Raw genomic sequence first — 18692 nt, forward strand, 5'->3', positions numbered from 1 at the left:
AGATTAAAAAAACCATTTTACTGAATATGGAATTCTGTGCAAAATTGCTATAAGAATGAAAAGTATGAAAAAGAACTAAAAATGTGAGGAAGCTGAGGAAGCTAGTATGACTTCAGAAGTGACTCACATACCTCCCTCTCCACCTGACTTCATTCAGCTTCATACTAGCTGGGAATGATCAACTCTGACTCTCCCCACTCTCCATTTGAAAGGCAGATCTCTAAGTCCATCCCACCAAAGTCTCTGACCTTTATTTACCTCATCTGTAAAGCAGGAAATAACAATCATCCCTTATACACTTCACAAGGCTGATGTGATGCACAAAATTTAGAAAAGATGTGAACTTGCTATGTAAGCTCCACAGACCCATGCACTGACAAGGGATTACAAGTACTATCATTACTGGACTGTATCCCAAGTCTTCTCTATCCTCTAGGCCCTTTTCCCTTAATAGCCATATTGTGCTTTGGTGCCAGGGCAAAGCATGTTTAACTAAATGTTCTTGAGAGCTAGACCCACCTAATGACAGGAGACACTCTGGGCAGATATCAGAAGAACTAGCTTTGATCAAGGATTCTTAGAAAACCAGAGCCTCAGTTTGCCTAGAACAAGTTGCAGAACTAGAACTAAGAGCTAGAGAGTATAAGATTCCTTGCATCCATCCCACTTCTTGGGGCAAAGCTCCTAGGGCTGGATCCAGAAGCTTTGTGTAAGATCTTCTGAGGACATAGTTAATTTGGGAGAATAGTTTCAATTCTCAATTATGTCCTTGTCCAGGGCAAACACTCCACAAGCCAAAGGGAGCAGGGGCCACAATTACAGACAAAGGCCAGGAAGACATGGCTTGGCTCCATTCCTGCAACTGTGAGACTGTGCTCTCTAGTCATAGCCAAGCACTCTCAATCTGGGCCTCACCACAGGGTGAGGTCTGCCCTGAAGAGGCTCACTGGGATCTCTCAACTCCCTAAAAACTTAATCACCACAAGTGAATGAGAGAATCAGCCAAGGCCCAAGACCTGTTCACCAGGCCCACAATCAAAATGGCCTTCCTAATTTGCCCAGCCTTCCCATTTGGAAACTACTCAGAGACCACTGACATAGAAACAAAATCCCCCAAATTCCACACTGCAGTCTGCCTGGGCAGGGTTCCCTAAGCCACAAACAAAATTGGGGCAAACTAGGCAACTGCTTCCTACCCCCACCAATGGGGAGAAAGCATTGCTCAGTTTATTCCCACCATACTATCCCTTCACCTCCTCCCTGCCTCAGCCAAAAGTCAGAGTGAAAAAAATATTTTTCAGGGTCTACAGACTTCTTTGCACTAAAGCTGACTGTGAAATGATTCAGTCAATCTTAAGAAGCCGTTTGGAGGAAAGGAGAAAGGAATTTGAACCCAGGAATTTTCCAATAAACAGTCCCCATGGCTGGAATGAGGCTAGGCTCTGTATGCCTTCTGTGGATATGTTTTCTAGGCACTTGCGGCAATGAGGCTCTTGCTTTTTCTTTGTCCACTTCCCCAAAAGCATCTCTCCAAGTCTTTATAGGATCCAGCGCCCTTTCTCCAGAGGCCTTCATGCCTGGGCCTTTAAAGGGTGGGCTCTGGAGCTCGGCAGGAGCTGAGTGACGTAGGAGGTTGCTAGGATACTGATAAAGGGATGTTCTTGAATCCCCAGGAGGAGAGCGGGGAGGGAAAATTTCTGAGCTGGAATTTTGTCCTAAAAGCAAAAGCTTATCCATTATCCAAGGAGGTCAGAGAGGAGGAAAGGAAGCTAGAAACTTGGGAAAAGTTGGGACAATCAGAGATGAAAAGTCCTCTTCTCTTCCTACTCCTCTTTCTCCCACCACCCGCCCACTTTGAGCAGGGATGGGGGCAGGCTAGAGGAGGCTGTTCTCAGAGGGGAGAATAAATGAAGAAAGGAGAGGGAAGAATAAAAAGTTAAAATGTAGAAGGTTCCTTCCACTCCTCTGGGATGCATTTTTCATTTTCTCCCACTCTTTTCTTTTTGCATATCCTCACAAGTCTGAAGGAGAAATGCCAAACCTTTAGGATTCACACAAGTAAAAAGTCACACTGCCAACTTTGGTTCTCTACTTCCCAAACTCCCTTTTAGCTGCTCTTGGGTGGCCTGCCATCTGGCTAGCAACATCCCCTTATTTACCTATAGATAAGTTAATTTGAAAAATGCTTACCCATTTTGCCAGTTAAATTACTGATGGAAAGGCTCAGTCAAGCAACCCCTTTAGCCTAAGGGGTTGTGCGGTGGGGGCAAAGTATTGTAGGGAAAATACCCATCCATTCTGGTGCCAGTCAAATCTTTATAGGCCCTAGCACAAGGAGGCCATTCAGAACTATGGAACACTCAATGCATGCTCTGCTGCTTTTCCTCATTCTTAGCACAACCAACCCCTACCCACATTCAAGAGTGTGCAGCCTCTCCTCTCCATACACACGGAAGGGTGTGCATACACACCCACAAACATACTGCCACATATCCCACACACATACATTTCCAAAGTTTCTCTGCCAAGGGTCTGTCAGGCACTCAGAGACAAAGGTTGTGGCATTTCATGACACTACTCTGCCACAAACCTGGCTCAAAGACTAGCCTTAGAGAACCCTTGTCACCTTAAAGGGAAAAAAAAGCAAAAAGCATTCCATTGTTGTAGTCCAGTTTTCTTCCCACATAGCTAGATTAAAAAAAATCTCTTAGGTACAATTTAAATTTCTCCAGATACCAGCAACCAGGTATTCTTCCCCCTCCCCATCACTCATTGATTAATATTTCATTTTCTTTTTTACTTGTTCTTTCCAGTTCATCTTCCTCTGATTTCAAGTGCCTATGGGCTCCCAAAATCATTGAACGCAATAACATGGAGGTCACCTAGTCCAACCATCCCCAAGTGCCAATGTTATAGGGAACCCCAAACACATTGAGAAGGAAAAAAATGCTCAAAGTAAAATAACTACTCAAAAGAGAGAACCCAAGTATGTAGCTGATCAGCCTAGATATTTTCTAGTCCAACATGTCTCTAAACAAAGTGCCCAACCAAAATAAAAGCTTACTTTATAGAATATCTCTGGAGGTAAGGGTATGTAGTGGGACGGGGGATCACAAGATTCTCTTTGCAAAGAAACAAGTTCAGTTCAATCCAGCCCCACTCCCAACAAAAGAACCAAAGAGTAAATAACAAGAATCAATACCACCAAACTTCCCAGATCATGCTTATACCATGGTACCAACAGAATTTAAAAAAAAAAAGTCTTTAAGTCTTTTACCCACACAGAGCCAAGAGCACACCCTGGGGTTCAAAACCTCTTCTGAGGCCATTAAATAATCCTCTCTGGGTTCTGAGATCAGGACAATTTCATGAACTCCCTTCACAGTTCCCTTCCCTTCATAATCATTTCCAAAGAAACTGAACAACAGGACATGGAACTTGACAGCACAATGCAGGCAGATTTGTACATCACACATGAGCAGCCACCCACACGGGTGTAGGGGAAACATGCATGTAGACTGTATGCACCTGATTCATTGCTACATGGGCCAGAAACAGCACTATTTCAAGTCAGGTAAACACAGAATGAGAATACCTGCCAATTAGCGGATGGGGGTAGGGGGATAATAAATATCATGCACATTGGCAGCAGAGATAATCTTTTCCTGGCTTTTCCAAAGGCGCTTTCTCAGCAAAAAGAGAAAAATAAAAATAATAGCAATAGCAATAATGACAGCAACCACCACCACTACCATCTAATACAGACAAGCAAATATATGTCAAAATTGAATGTTGTTTCTAAATCATGTTTTCCCCAGCTCTCATCCCATTCCATCCAGATTTTGGGGGGGGATGTGGGGAGGAGTTCTCAAAACTCTTAATTTAGCATGATACATACTTTCATTTTATTATGGAAATCTTTCAATTAGAGAGACCTCTGATCTTTAAAGAACAAGGAAGCAAACAAAACCCACCACTTTCTCATTAGCACTAGCAAATTCTATTTTAAATGCAGTTCAGGAACATCATTGCAAATAAGATTATCCAAAAGAGGCATATACAAATACTATTATTCCCAAGGTGGGTAAAGAGTTAGCTTTTGTTGTTTGTTAGAGGACACACAGAGAAAATCCACAAACTCAAATCCAGGGGTACAATCTTCTTTGGGAAAAGGTACCCAAACAGCTCTTGTCACTGTCTCGTCTTGCCAATTCATAAAGATCAGAGAAGGCTTCTATGTCTCAGTCCATAATTCCAAAGAAACTGACATTTAATGCCTTAAGAAATGTTTTTAAAGGTGGCTTCTTTCCAAATTGGAAACTATGAATTGAACCATGGACAGCAAATTGAGTCAAAGGACAATCACCAACTGCCAGCTCAATGCACCCCACTATATCACTTCTCAAATTCTCACTTCTCATTAGAAACTAAAGAACCATTTTCCCTAAACTCATTCTTTGTATCAATTTTTTTCCTCTTAGCATCCAATGTAGGACTGTCTTTCCTAAAATGTCAAAAATCCATCACGCTCTTCCCACAACAATCCTTGTCCAAAAACAAACCCAAATTCACTCCCGATGGCAAGAGAGAATTTTTGACCAAAATTTCCTGATGGAATTTAAAGGTAGCTTTCAAGAAAATGAATTGACAAAACACAAACAGCAAGGCCACTGTTAAGGATGCAGATCTTGCTCCATGAACGTCACATAGATGGAGAATGCACACACATGCAGACTTAAATAGAATGCATTTCTTCATCAACAATTTTACTCAAGCAATAAGCAACTACATTCACAGGCATATTTAAAAGACAAGACATGACAAAAGATTTAGGGAGAGATAATATACCAACGTCATACATATCACAGCGAGGCCATGTTGAAGCTCAAAACGTTTTCCCCCCTGAGTAAAAATTCTTGCTCTTTCCCTTTCTTTCCCTGTCTCTGTCTCTTTTTTATTCTCGGTGGTCTCAGGATGAAATCAAAGCGAGAGTTCGCAACAGCTCAGGAAGCTGGACTCCATTCAGCGCGTTCCCAGGAAAAACATGAGTATGACATTGACAAGCAGGAGGACTACAATCACGGCAAAAACAACTACAGTTTGCACATCCAGGGTCATGGTGCAATGCAGAACACTGTAGTGTTCCAAGTGGGGGGCCGGCAGATTGGGAGATGTCAGTCTCTGTTCTGTCAGACTGTCCATACAGCCACCATGCTAGAAAGGAGAGGAGGATGTCTGAGGGTTGGGGAAGGGCTGGGTTTGGCGCCCGAGTTTGGTATGGGGTGGGGGGATGGGGACAGGGGAGATTGCTTTCTCCCTCCTCAGGATTAAGCTGATCTTTCTTCCCTAGCTGAGAAATCTTAGCTCGCGCTGAAGTCAGCAGAGTCCAGCATTCTCTCTCGGGCGCCAAGGAAAAGGCAAAATTCTGGCTTTCAAAGGGAAAGGCGGGAGGAACCAGTGCGAGGTTCTCCGGCGCTGGCTCGGTTGTCTGTCCGGACGTGCGTCTGTCCACCAGCCTGGCTACAGGTCAGTCTCGGTCTCCCCTACACCCTCTAGGTCTCTCGCTTTCCTAGCTCCTTCGTTTTTCTAGCCTGCTTGCTTGCTTGCTCTCTCCGCGGGGGTCCCAGCTACCAGCCTCTCATTTAAACCCTGCCTCGCTGGCTCTCTCCCTCTCCTCTCCCCACCCCCCAGCCTGTAGGCGGTGTTTTTATTCACCTAGTGACTGTGGGCGCCTGCGTGGGGCGCGGCCGGAGATGCTGACAGTTCCCTCGGCCAATAGCTGATGCTGTAGTCGCGCGTTTACTCGCTGGGTGGGGCGGGACTTCAGCTGGCGTGCTAGCGCAGTCAGCCAATCAGAGAACTAAAGCTTCCCCTGCCCCCGACCCACTAGCGCGAGCTAATGATGGCTGGCTCTAACGTGGGTGTGGGGAGCTTGTTGGGAGTGGGTTGACAGAGACACTGGGAGAGGAAAAGGGAGGATGCGCACAGAAGTGGGAGGAAAGGAGAGGGCGTGGCAAGGAGGGAGGGAAGGAGGAATAAAGGGAAGACTATGGAAAGCAGGGGAAAAGAGAAGGAAAAAAGGGAAGGATGGAGATGAGATAGGGGATAGGTGAAGAAAGAGAAGGATGAAGGAAAATAAGGGAAAAAAGGTTGAAGAAGAGGGACAAGGAATGGGAAAAAAGGGATAGGTATGTGGGGAGGAGCCATGCCTTAGCACCCAGTTTTTTTGGAGTCTGGGCCAAGGAGGAAGCAAAGGTTTCTTTGGCCACTCCCTAAGTATTTGCAGGCAACTCATAATTAGCTATACACACACATTCAAAAAACCGTTGCTGTCACAGAACCACAAGGAAAGACTACAAGTTATCCAAAATCCAATTCTGTTTGGCTTTCTCTGAGACCCCTGTACTTGCAGGTCAATTTCCTTTCCTTTTTATGGTTTCTTTAGACTATGACTGTTTGCATTCTTCAACAAACTGGGTACTACGAAGAGAAGCCAATTCGCAGTTGAAACAGCCTCTACAAAATTTGTAATATGCTTGAAATCACTGCTGTACTCTGTATCTTGACCCTGTGTCTGGAACTAGGGAAAAAGCCCTGGACTAGAAGACAGAAAGTTTTCAGATTTATTTCCAGCCCTACTTCAAGCTTGCTTTATGACTTTCAGCAACTCCTTTCCCCTCTCTTAGCCTCCATCTCCCTTCTGTCACATGAGGACTTAGACCTACTTGAAAATTCAGTGAAACCTCTGAAACCTCACCTCAGAAAAAATATATGCAATTTCAACATGCTTCAGGGCCCTCAAAAACCCAAGACTCCCTTATACAGATCTCTAAGGGCCGGTCTTCCTCTTACATCCTAGGACTGTAGAAGTGAACAGATAGATATTTGTGGAGGGAGGCAGAAAATAGATTAGCCAGGAATAGAACAAATTAAATTCTGGAACTCCTAGAATACCATAGACTCTAAGAGGAATGAGAATTGCTATTTATTCTCTAGAAATAGTTGAGGCTAGAACAGTCACCCATCTTAACTAGATGACTCAAAATTCTGAATGAATGCAGGTCATAAACAAAATGGCTCCTAGCCCTACAAGACAAAATAAAACCCAAAGAAGTCCCAACTTCAAAGTTTTGGGTTTATAACACCATCTATGAATGACTCATGCCAAAACAAACATAAAACCCTGAATCAGATCAAGCTTCTAGATCAATTATCAATTTACAGAACACACAGAGGACAGAAAAACATATTAAACTGCATATTAAACTGCATATGGAGGTACAGAAAAAAATAAAATACAGGACCAACAACCTGGATTTTTAACAAATAAAAGTTTGACTCAGGTGGAACTTTGTGTGTGTGTCTGTGTGCTTGTGCACACACACATTTGTGATATTCATGAAACAACTGGAAATTTGAACAGACTGAACACTTAATAGGAATAACTATTAATTGCTTAGCTGTTATAACGATATTGTGGCAAAGTTTAACAAAATGGGGGCAATAGGAGTAATCCTTGTGACCTTGAATTTGGCAATGGTTTCTTAGATATGACATGAAAAACACAAGCAACAACAACAAAATATATAAATTGGACTTCATCAACATTAAAAACTTTTGTCCTTCAGGGGATCCTGGGTGGCTCAGCAGTTTAGCACCTGCCTTCAGCCCAGGCTGTGATCCTGGAGCACGGGGTCAAGTCCCACATCGGGCTCCCTGCATGGAGCCTGCTTCTCCCTCTGCCTGTGTCTCTGCCTCTCTCTCTCTCTCTCTCTCTCTCTCTGTCTCTAATGAATAAATAAAGTATTTTTTAAAAATTTTGTGCTTCAAAGGATACTATCCAAAGTATGAAAAGACAACCCACAGAATGGAAGAAAACATTTGGAAATTACATATCTGATAAGAAATTTGTACCTAGAATATATAAAAAGCTCTTACAAATCAATTATAAAAAGAATAACCCAATTAAAAAGTTGGCAAAGGTTCTCAATAACATTTTCCAAAGAAATGGTCAATAAGCACAGGGAAAGATGCTCAACATATTAGCCATCAGAAGAATGCAAATCAAATGCAGGAAATGCAAATGCAGGATATTTACTATAACAATATTTGTAATAAGATACCCCAAGAATGGTTATAATAAAAAAGCTGGATGTGGAGAAATCAGAACCTTCATAATACTGCTGGTCAAAATGCAAAATGTTGAAGCCACTTTGGAAAACAGTCTGGTAGTTCCTCAAAAAGTTAAGCATAGGGTTACTATTCCATTTCTATGTGTATACTTAAGTGAAAAAAAATGTCCACACAAAATCTTGTGCATGAACATTCATAATAGCATTACTCACAATAGCCAAAAGATGGAAAAAACTCAAATGTCCATCAACTGGTGAATGGATTAACAAATGTGGTATAGTCATATGATGGAATATTATTCAGCCATAAAAAGGACTGGAGTACTATTATTGCAACAATATAGATGAACTTTGAAAATATTATAAGTAAAAAAGCCAGACACAAAAGACTTTTGTATGATGCCATTTATATGAAATGTCCATATAATTATAGTTTAATGAGGCTTTTGTTTCATTTATATATAAATATAAATGTGCTAGACTGTGATGTCAAATTTATTTTTTAAAGATTTTATTTATTAGACAGCACAAGTTGGGGGAGGGTCAGGGGAAAGGGAGAAGCAAACTACCCACTGAGCATGGAGCCCAACATGGGGCTCAATTCCAGGACTCTGAGATCATAACCTGAGCCCAAGTCAGATGCTTAACCAACTCAGCCCCCCAAGGGCCCCATAAGATGTATTTCTTATAGCAGGTAATGTCTAAATAATTTGAAAGCTACTCTGCTAGATTATGTTAAGACAGGTACTAGTGATCAGGACAGTACCATATCGTAAGCAACTAGACTCTTTCTTCTTGCCTTTGTTTCTTTTTTTTAAAGGTTTTATTTGAATTCCAGTTCATTAACGTATACTGTAATATTAGTTTCAGCTGTACAATATAGCGATTAAACACTTCCATACATCACAGAGTGCTCATCACAAGTTCACTCCTTATTCCCCATCACATACTTAACCTGTCCCCCCACCCACCACCCCTCCCCTCTGGTGACCCTTGGTTTATTCCACATAGTTAAGGTTGGGTTCCTGGTTTGCCTCTCTCTCTTTTTTTCCCTTTGTTCACTTGTTTCTTAAATTCCACATGTGAATGAAAATATATGGTATCTGTTTTTCTCTGACTCAATTTGCTTAACAAAATATATCACATTATATCACATCTTTATCCATTCATCAGTCAATGGACACAGGCTATTTCCATAATTTGGCTATTGTAGATAATGCTGCTATAAACATTGGGGTGCATGTTTCCCTTTGGATTAGCATTTTTGTATTCTTTGGGTAAATACCTAGTAGTGCAATTGCTGGATTGTAGGGTAATTCTATTTTTAACTTTTTGAGGAATCTCCATACTGTTTTCGGTAGTGGCTGCACCAGTTTGTATTCCTACCAACAGAGCAAGAGGTTTCCTCTTTCTCCACATCCTTGCCAACACTTACTGTTTCTTGTTCTCCTTACCTTTGAAAGTGCAGTTGTATCCTATCTCCACTTCATTGTCTACTGACTCTTCAATCCACTGCAGCCTGGCTTTCACTCACATCATCTCATAAAAAAACTAGAATTTCTCATGAATATAAACAAATAACCAACTTGTTACTAAATGGCATGGCTAATTTTCCATTTTTATTTTCCCTGACTTCTCTCCCTCTTGATTCCATTAATGCCTTTCTCCTTTCTGAAATGCTCCCTTTGCCATGACAACACCATCCACATGACCTGTCTGGTTATATAATCTTTACTTCCTGTCTGGGTTCTTCTTCATTCAGTCACTGATGATGAACCATGATCTCTCAGGGTTCTTCTAATCTCAGTCCCCTTTCTTCGCATTCCGCACTTGCATTGAATGGTTGACCCATCCATTCCCAAAGTTTGAATTATCACCTACATTACACACTGGTGCACCTCCTTTCAACAAAGTACTGAACACCAGAGGGAACAAAGCCATTGCCTGCATACAGCTAACAATTCTTTGCTGATGAGTCCCAGGTAGCTCTCTTGAATTCCAGAGATGATTCTCCAACTGCCTTCTGGATATCTCTTCCTGAATATGTCACAAGAACCTCAAATTTAATAAGTCTAAAATTGAAATCTCCCATCCCTGCCAGCTTCCTCTTTCCCCTGAGTTCCCTGTCTTGTAAGAACGTCTCCTTGCAAAAAAAAAAAAAAAAAAAAAAAAAAAGCAAACAAACAAACAAACAAACAAAAACCTAGAAGATATCCCTAAGTCTTGCTTCTCATTCATCTTGCTTCTGGCCAAGCAGTCCTCTAAGTCCTGGTAATTCTCTTCCTCTTTAATCTCTCTCATGTGTCCTTCCTCTGTCTCCCTGCTACTGGTATTTTTAATCAGTTCCTCATCATCTCTGATTCCATTAACATCCATTACTTGGTCTCTTGTGCTGCTCTCTCCCCCCAATTCAGCCTCTACTCTCCTGCCCAAATTATCAAAAACAGTTCTACTCTTATCAGTCCTATGGTGGATACTGTAGGTTGGTTGCTTAGGATCCATGCCACCCTCTTTCTAGCCTTCCTTTCTATATTGCTGAAAAGCTTAAAACCAAAAACCTACAACAGCCTGTCATTTCTCAGGCTCCTTCTCATCCAGCGTTCTGGATGTGATTTATTTCTGGTAATCATATGCACTCGCACAATATTTGGAAGTAGGTAATGACGCAAAAGTCATATTTCTGCTGCTTCTGTTGGCAAGCAGTGATGGAGATTTTAGGGTTTTCTGCAGCCATGTTACTTTTCCATAGGCCCCAGTGTCTGGTCACTGGCCTTGTGTATTTGAGGAACCAGAGAATGGGATGATTTTATTTTATTTTGTTTGTTTTTGTTTTTATCTTTATTTTCTCTCAGTGAGGATCTAGAAGGCATAATGATACTCTAGTCAATAGTTAAGGCAGTGGCAAATTCTTGATTCCTAGACTTCAGATTAGGTGATGTTTCCAAAGCCCCTGATGCCTCACCTTGCTGTTCATGGCACAGAAAACATCTTCCCTGGTATTCTGGGAGTTATTCCTAGAAGCCTAGCCTAAAGGTTGCCCCTGCCACCCTTCTACCAATTTTAGAAGCACCTGATTTTCTGTATTAGGACTCTTTCTGCTGAGAATAACTAGAATTATTTAATTTCTGCAGCTGAAACCTGACTTACATAACTTCTTTGCTTAAAGGCCTTCCATAGCTCCCAACTGCCTTTATGACAAATTCTGAACCTTGCCAATCTGGTGTCTTTTTGTCTTTCTAACCTCAGCTTTCATCAATGCCCTCTCATTCTCCACTCGCCAGCTAGCTAAACAGAGCCTACCATAGTTCTCATAACTATCAGGTTCTCTTGCCTCGAGAGCTACACAACTGCTGCTATCCTTCCCCAGCTCCCATCTCAAAACTCAACTCAAATGCCACCTCCTCCAGAAGACTTTCTCTGATATTCTTCTTTCAAAATTATTCTGGATCATACAGGATCCTGCATTTTACCCTCTTAGAACATTTATTAAACTGTATTGTAATTTTTTTTCTTGTTTGTATCCTGCACCAGACTTTGGAGCCAAAAGGGCAGAGACCACTCCTGTCTTGTTCACTGCTTTCTCTCCCAAGCCCAGCACACTGCCTAACACTTAGCAGATGCTTAATAAACATTTGCTAAATGCATGGATGTCTTCTTCATCCACTTGTTTCCACTCAGAGAATCATATCTTCCAAGAATATAAAGTAAGATATGATGAGACCGCAGAGAAAATCTAGTCTAAACATTTAGGTTCTAGGTTAGAAAACTGAAGCCCAGAGAATGGAAGCAGCATACCCAAGGTTACACAGCTAATTTCTGGCAAACTAGAAACCAAAATCCTTATTTCTTGAATCTCAAAAGTACTTTTGAGAGACTTCAGAACATTGTACATGACACTTGATCCCAGCTCCATCCATGTGCAGTTAGCTTTCTGAATGAAGTGACCACCCAATGCTGCTCATAATTAAAAAAATAAAAAGATGAGTCTCCTGTATTTCAAGCAGCAGCATCCCCACCCCATAGCCAACTCTTCTGATGACAAGTACTAAGAAATCAGAGAATTTGGGGTATAGCAAAATCCTACTTCCATCCTTCAATCCCTCCTGCAATATCCCCACTAAATAATTATCCAATCTAAATTCTAACACCAACAGCAATGAAGAGGTTCTTCTCTCCTAAGACAGTCCATTCATCTCTGGGACAATCTCAGTTGGCAGAAAGTTCTTGCATCTCTTTGAGCCAGATGTTATCACCACTTCTACCACAACCACTGATGAGAAGCTAATAATTCCATGTAAATGCTGGTCTGGAATGTAAATGCTCCAAAACTCACACTGAAATTACTATAAGCACCCAGTATATTTCTCAAGATCTAAAGATCATTCATTAGATAATAATGAACACTTATAAAGGAGGGGGGGTGGGGGTGAATGGGTGACAGGCACTGAGGGGGGCACTTGACGGGATGAGCACTGGGTGTTATTCTGTATGTTGGCAAATTGAACACCAATAAAAAATAAATTTATTATTTAAAAAAAATGAAAGTGGTTACTCTATACCAGGCACTGTTCTAAACCCTTTACATATATTAACTCTTAATTCTCAAAAAAACCCTATGAGATAGATACTATTTATTGTTCTTATTTTACAGATGAGGGAACTGAGCCACAGTGGTTAAATAACTTGCCCAAAGTCATATAGCTGGTCAATGGTGGAGCCCAGATGAAAACTCAGGCAGTCTGACTCTAAAGCCTATACAATTAGGCTGTGCTTTATAAATGCCACTAAATAATACATGTCCTATCTTCCCATAGCATCTGACAAGATGTCTCCTGGGTCACAGGAATAAACCATTTCAGTGTTCTGATCTGAATCCCAGTGGTCTACCTGCCAGGTACAAGATATCTAAGTCTTAAATCTTTGCCTTATCTCAGGGAAAAGCCAATGCCTAGTTGTCTTTTGCCTCTCATGGTTCAAATGGTTCCCAAAGTCACATCTCTTCTAGGAATCACAACCAAGGAAAGTTCCATATTTTATCCTGACCCCTCTGCTATTCACTTATTGCCATTCAGCTCCCCCCCAGTCCCCTGATAATCCCCAATGCTTGCCACAGACAGTCTGAAGATATTGAATCCCATATGCTCATTGTTTTGGCCAGTTATATGACTAAATACTCTTGCATATTTGTGCATGTCCACTCTATTTAAGAGAATTAGCTTCACTGTTCCTCCAAAATCAGTTAAATGTAATAAACACTTATTCTTTTTTCATTATTATTAATTTGTTTTTATTAAGTAAATTCTGCCCCAGTGTGGGGCTCAAACTCATGACCCTGAGATCAAGAGTTGCATGCACTACTGAGCCAGCCAGGTGCCCCAAGAAGCACTTATTCTGATAGCAGAGGGGGTATAGAGATGCTCTTAGGAAGCTTATAGTCTAGTGGGAGACATAGTCACAAACACACATAATTTGCATTTCATACAGTAAAGTGTCCTAAGCATAATCAAATAATGAATAAAATTGTTGATGGCTATAGAATGAATCATATAATTTAATGCTCAAAAAGGGAATAAAAGTTATCTTCTCCCAACCTCCCTACATAGGAATCCTCTCTATATTTTGTGATGAGGTAGGGGGAATGAAAGAAGAAGGAGGAAACACCTACTTTGGGCACACATGGTGCGAGGACTTTCAACATACCATTTTATTTAATCCTCCCCAGAAGTCTGAAAAGAAGGAATTGTTATCACTATTTTAAAGAGTAAGAAACTAAGGTTCAGAATATTTATATCAATTACCCTTAGCCATACAGGTAAGATATATTTTCAAAGCCTACTGGCTCTGATGAGTTCTATCCAGCAACTGCTGGAATATTTTCAGTAACAGGAAGCTCACTCTGAAGCTTTCAAAGCCATTATTTGTTTTGAGCTGGTTTCAACCATTTGTTAGAACACTATCCTCTGAGCCATACAAAAAAAATCCAAGTCCTAAACAATAGTCCTCTTAAAATGTTTCAAAATATCTATCATGGGTTCAAACTCTGATTCTTCCTTAACAACCCACCCCCTGTATACATAGGCACACACACACACACACACACACACACATACATGACTTACTCTCCAAGATAAATGTGACCATGTCTTTAAGGTCTTCCTTGTGGCATGGTATGCAACTTTCTCCAGGCTGGTTGCTCATCAGTTTGTCCAATATACCTCAGAACACATATCTAGGTGGGAGTGACAGTGGGGAGAGGGATTATCATCTCCCTTATTCTAAACACTAGTCCTTAAGAAGAACTACCTGTGAGCTCATGTTCACCTAAAATGTATGATGCTCATGTGTGCTGCTGTGTCCCCAGCATGCCTTGAGAAGCTCATGGCAGAGTGAAAAAGGCAGTGAATAAAAAGTTAAAACTTTCAGATGTAAGTCCAACCTTCTTGGTATCTGTGTGACCTCAAACAAGTCTCTTAACTGCCTTAAAGCTCAAAAGGCTATGACTTGTTTCAGTTGTAACTTAACATAAAGCACTATTTTAAAATCTCAACTGCCTTACCAAAGGTGTAAGGCATGAAGTTTGTCCCAAGTAGGGTAACCTGAGGACAAGGTGATGAGTGATTTGCTTAAATTAAATAAGGATGCACAGAATTGTTTGGCTGTGAGGGGTGAAATTTTAGGTGGGGGGGAATCAGACATAGGGTTAAAAATTTGACTCTGCCTGAAGACTTTTCTCCTAGCTCTCTGTAAGTTTAGCTCTTTCATCTTTTCAAAAGGAATCCTTACCTGACCACCCTCTTTGAAAGTATATCACTGCATCACTATCCTATTAAATTCCATTATCATGATGTTCTTTCTAGCCCTATCACAATATGAGAAATTATATAATTATTTGTTTATTGATTTATTGTCTCCCTTTATAAACTGTAAGCTCCACGAAGGCAGAGACCATTTTGATATTACTAAATGACTGAATAACTAAATGAATGAATGAATAAAGGCATAACTGTTTTTAGGATGTAGGATGTAGTCATGGAAAATATTCTCTACTGCAGCCTGTGAATATCAACTTTTGCCCCTCCCCCACCAAAAGGCCTTTGGTAGTTAGTACTCCTCCATAAGGGAATAAGAGTTCCAGTTATAGGCTTAGAATTTCAGACCTCTTCGGTTTTCTGTTCCCAATTGGCACATACTCCACTCTAAACCACCACCCGAAGCCCTTCCCTCAAGAATCACTGCCTATACCGACCTCATGTGGCCAAAGACTGAATACATATTTGAATAAATACCCAGGAATAGCAATTTCTTCCTGTTCCTATACATGGATTTATTTCAGGCCTGTTTTGTAGGAGGAGAGATGCCAAAGGGACTTATTTCAGTTCTATTTCAAGTAAGCCAGTGGACCAGACAACCTGCCTATACTCAGGGTAGAAAGGACTGGTTGGAAAAGAGCAGCAAGGATCTAAAAGCCCCTTCAGAGGAAGTACAATGCTTTCCTATCAGGCTCAGGATCTATCTGGGGCAGCCAATCATACATCAATTCAAAACTGGGATGGGCAGCGAATGCTTCCCTTAATATAGGCCCAGTATTTAGTTTTGGAGCCTGATCTTCTGGATAGTTCCATTTTGGGGCCTCGTGACTCATTCAACCAGCTGTCCCCTATGACCCCCATTTCCAAATTATTTACCTATAGGCTTCATTTAAACAGTAAACTACTGGGCAGTCATGACAGAAAGCACTCATCATCAAATTAAGCATGAGACTTTGCTCATAGTCTCCCTTTCTCCCCCCCCCCTCACTCCATCTCTTCCCCCCCTCACTCTCTGCTTCGGTTAAGTAGGCCAGGAAGAGCCCTAGACTTAGAATCAGTATAGCTTGACAGCTGAGAACTCAGGCACTAGAGCCAACCTACTGAGGTTCTACCTTAGTTCTGACTATTGCTGGTTGCGTGACCTGGAACAAGATACTTAATGCCTTTTTTTTTTAAAGTCTTTATGTTAATTCTAGTTAGTTAACATACCGTGTTATATTAGCTTCAACATAGTGATTGTACAACATAGTGATTCAACAATTCCACAAATCACCCGGTGCTCATCATGACAAATCCACTCTGTAATCCCCATCACCTATTTAACTCATCCCCCCATCAACCTCTCCTCTGGTAACCATCAATGGTTCTCCATAGTTAGGAGTCTACTTCTGGGTTTGTCTCTTTTTCCTTTGCTCATTTATTTTAATAAACTTCACATATGAGTGAAATCATACAGTATTCATATTTCTCTTATTGCACTTAGCATTATACTCTCTAGCTCCATCCATGTTCTTGCAAATGACAATATTTCATTATTTTTTATGCCTGAATGATATTCTAGTGTGGGTGTGTGTGTGTGTGTATGTATGTGTGTGTATACTTGTTGAGGATTTTTGCATCTGTGTTCAGCAGCGATATTGACCTACAGTTCTCTTTTTTAGTGGTGTCTCTATCTGGTTTTGGTATCAGGGTAATGCTGGCCTCAGAAAATGAATTTGGAGGTTTTTCTTCCTTTTCTATTTTTTAGAATATTTTGAGAAGAATAGGTATTAACTCTCGTTTAAATGTTTGGTAGAATTCAACTTGGAAGCCATCTGGTCCTGGACCTGTGTTTGTTGGGAGATTTTTGATTACTGATTCAATTGCCTTGCTGGTAATAAGTAAGTTCAAATTTACTGTTTCTTCTTCTTTCAGTTTTGGTAGGTTATATGTTTCCAAGAATTTATTTATTTCTTCTAGGTTGTCCAATTTTTTGGTGTATATTTTTCATAATATTCTCTTATAATTGTATTACTGTGGTGGTGTTATTTCTCCTCTATCATTTGTGATATTATTTGAGTCCTTTCTCTTTTTTTCTTGATAAGTCTGGGTATGAGTTTATCAATTTTATTGATTTTTTAAAAGAACCAATTCCAGGTTTCATTGATCTCTTCTATGTTTTTAATTTCTATATTATTTATTTCTGCTCTAATACTTATTTCTTTCCTCCTGGTTTTAAGTTTTCTTGTTCTTTTTATAGCTCCTTTAGATCTATAAGGTTAAGTTGTGTATTTCAGACTTTTCTTTCTTCTTGAGGTAAAGCTGTATTGCTACAAATTTCCCTCTTAAAACCACTTTTGCTTCATCCAAGGCATTAGACCATTTGGTTTTCATTTTCATTTGTTTCCATGTATTTTTTTAAATTTCTTCTTTTGTTTCCTAGTTGATCCACTCATTGTTTGTTTTAAAATTTTATTTATTTATTTATTTATTTATTTATTTATTTATTTATTTATTCATGAGAGACATACAGAGAGAGGCAGTGGGCTCCCTGAGGGGAGCCCAATGTGGGATTTGTTTCCTTTCCGGGATCACACCCTGAGCCCAAGGCAGACACTTAACTGCTGAGCCACACAAGCATCCCCCACTCATTGTTTAGTAGCATTTTATTTAACCTCCCTCTATTTGTGGTCTTTCCAGATTTTTTTCTTGTGGTTGATTTCTAGTTTCACAGAGTTGTGATCAGAAAAGACTAATGGTATAACTTTGATCTTTCTGAATTTGTTAAGGCTTGTTTTGTGGGCTAATATGTGATCTATTCCACATACACTCGAAAAGAATGTGTATTCTGCTGTTTTAGGATCGAATGTTCTGAATATGTCTGTTAAATCCATCTGTCCCAGTGTGTCATTCAAAGCCACTGTTTCCTTGTTGATTTTCTGTTTAGATGATTTGTCCATTGATGAAAGTGGGGTATTAAAGGCCCTACTATCATTGTACTATTATCGATTAGTTCCCTCGTTTGTTATTAACTGTTTTATATATTTGAGTGCTCCCATGTGGGGTGCATAAATATTTACAGTCGTTATATCTTCTTGTTGGATTGATCCCTTTATTATTACATAGTGCCTTCTTTTGTTTCTTGTTACTGTCTTTGTTCTAAATTCTATCTTTTCTGATATAAGTATTGCTACTATGGCTTTGTTTTGACATCCATTTGCATGATAGATGGTTCTCCATCCCCTGACTTTCAGTCTTCAGGTGTCTTTGGTTATAAAATGAGTCTCTTATATGCAGCATATAGATAGGTCTTTTTTTAATCCATTTTGACATCCTAGGTCTTTAGATTGCCTTTAGCCATTTACATTCAGAGTAATTATTGGTAGATATGCATTTGTTGCCATTTTAGTGCTTGTTTTGTGGTTGTTTCTGAAGATTTTCTCTGATCCTTTCTTGTCTTTCTCTTATGGTTTGCTGGTTTTCTCTAGTCATATATTTGAGTTTATTGCTCTTTATTCTTTCCATATTTACTGGTGGGGTTTTTTTGATACATTGTTACCATTAAGTTTGTATAGAACCTGTTCTGCATGAAACAGTCTATATTAAGTTGATAATCACTTAAGTTTTTTTTTTTTTGTGAGTTGGTGGGGGGTTTTCCTCTTAACACTTGATTTATTTTTTTATTTTTTTAAATTAATTTTTATTGGTGTTCAATTTACCAACATACAGAAAAACACCCAGTGCTAATCCCGTCAAGTGTCTGCCTCAGTGC

The 18692-nt window shown here is 40.2% G+C and overlaps 2 protein-coding genes across 16 annotated transcripts in view; both read right to left on the reverse strand.

Moving 5' to 3' along the window:
• Positions 1-18692, reverse strand: part of ARHGEF9 (Cdc42 guanine nucleotide exchange factor 9) — a 206214-nt gene that overhangs the window by 163551 nt on the left and 23971 nt on the right. For 3 of the 15 annotated variants that reach the window (XM_072744022.1, XM_072744017.1, XM_072744019.1), the window contains exon 1: positions 4853-5695. The exons of 5 other annotated variants lie outside the window; for them this stretch is intronic. In XM_072744022.1, the coding sequence (XP_072600123.1) occupies positions 4853-4857 (5 nt within the window). In that variant the 5' untranslated portion in view covers positions 4858-5695. Of the gene's footprint in view, positions 1-4848; positions 5696-18692 lie in introns of those variants that run through there. 7 more of the 15 variants (XM_072744026.1, XM_072744021.1, XM_025989029.2 and 4 more) reach the window with 6 other exon arrangements.
• On the reverse strand, positions 5023-5202 carry LOC140596198 (uncharacterized). Its single transcript, XM_072744029.1, has one exon. The coding sequence runs from the start codon at positions 5200-5202 to the stop codon at positions 5023-5025; it is 180 nt and encodes a 59-aa protein (XP_072600130.1).

The sequence above is a fragment of the Vulpes vulpes genome, chromosome X (genome assembly GCF_048418805.1).
Source record: "Vulpes vulpes isolate BD-2025 chromosome X, VulVul3, whole genome shotgun sequence".
In the NCBI taxonomy this organism is placed as follows: Eukaryota; Metazoa; Chordata; class Mammalia; order Carnivora; family Canidae; genus Vulpes; species Vulpes vulpes.

Excerpts from the sequence above, each read along its gene's own strand:
- LOC140596198 (XM_072744029.1), bottom strand. The coding sequence starts at position 5,202 with ATGGACAGTCTGACAGAACAGAGACTGACATCTCCCAATCTGCCGGCC.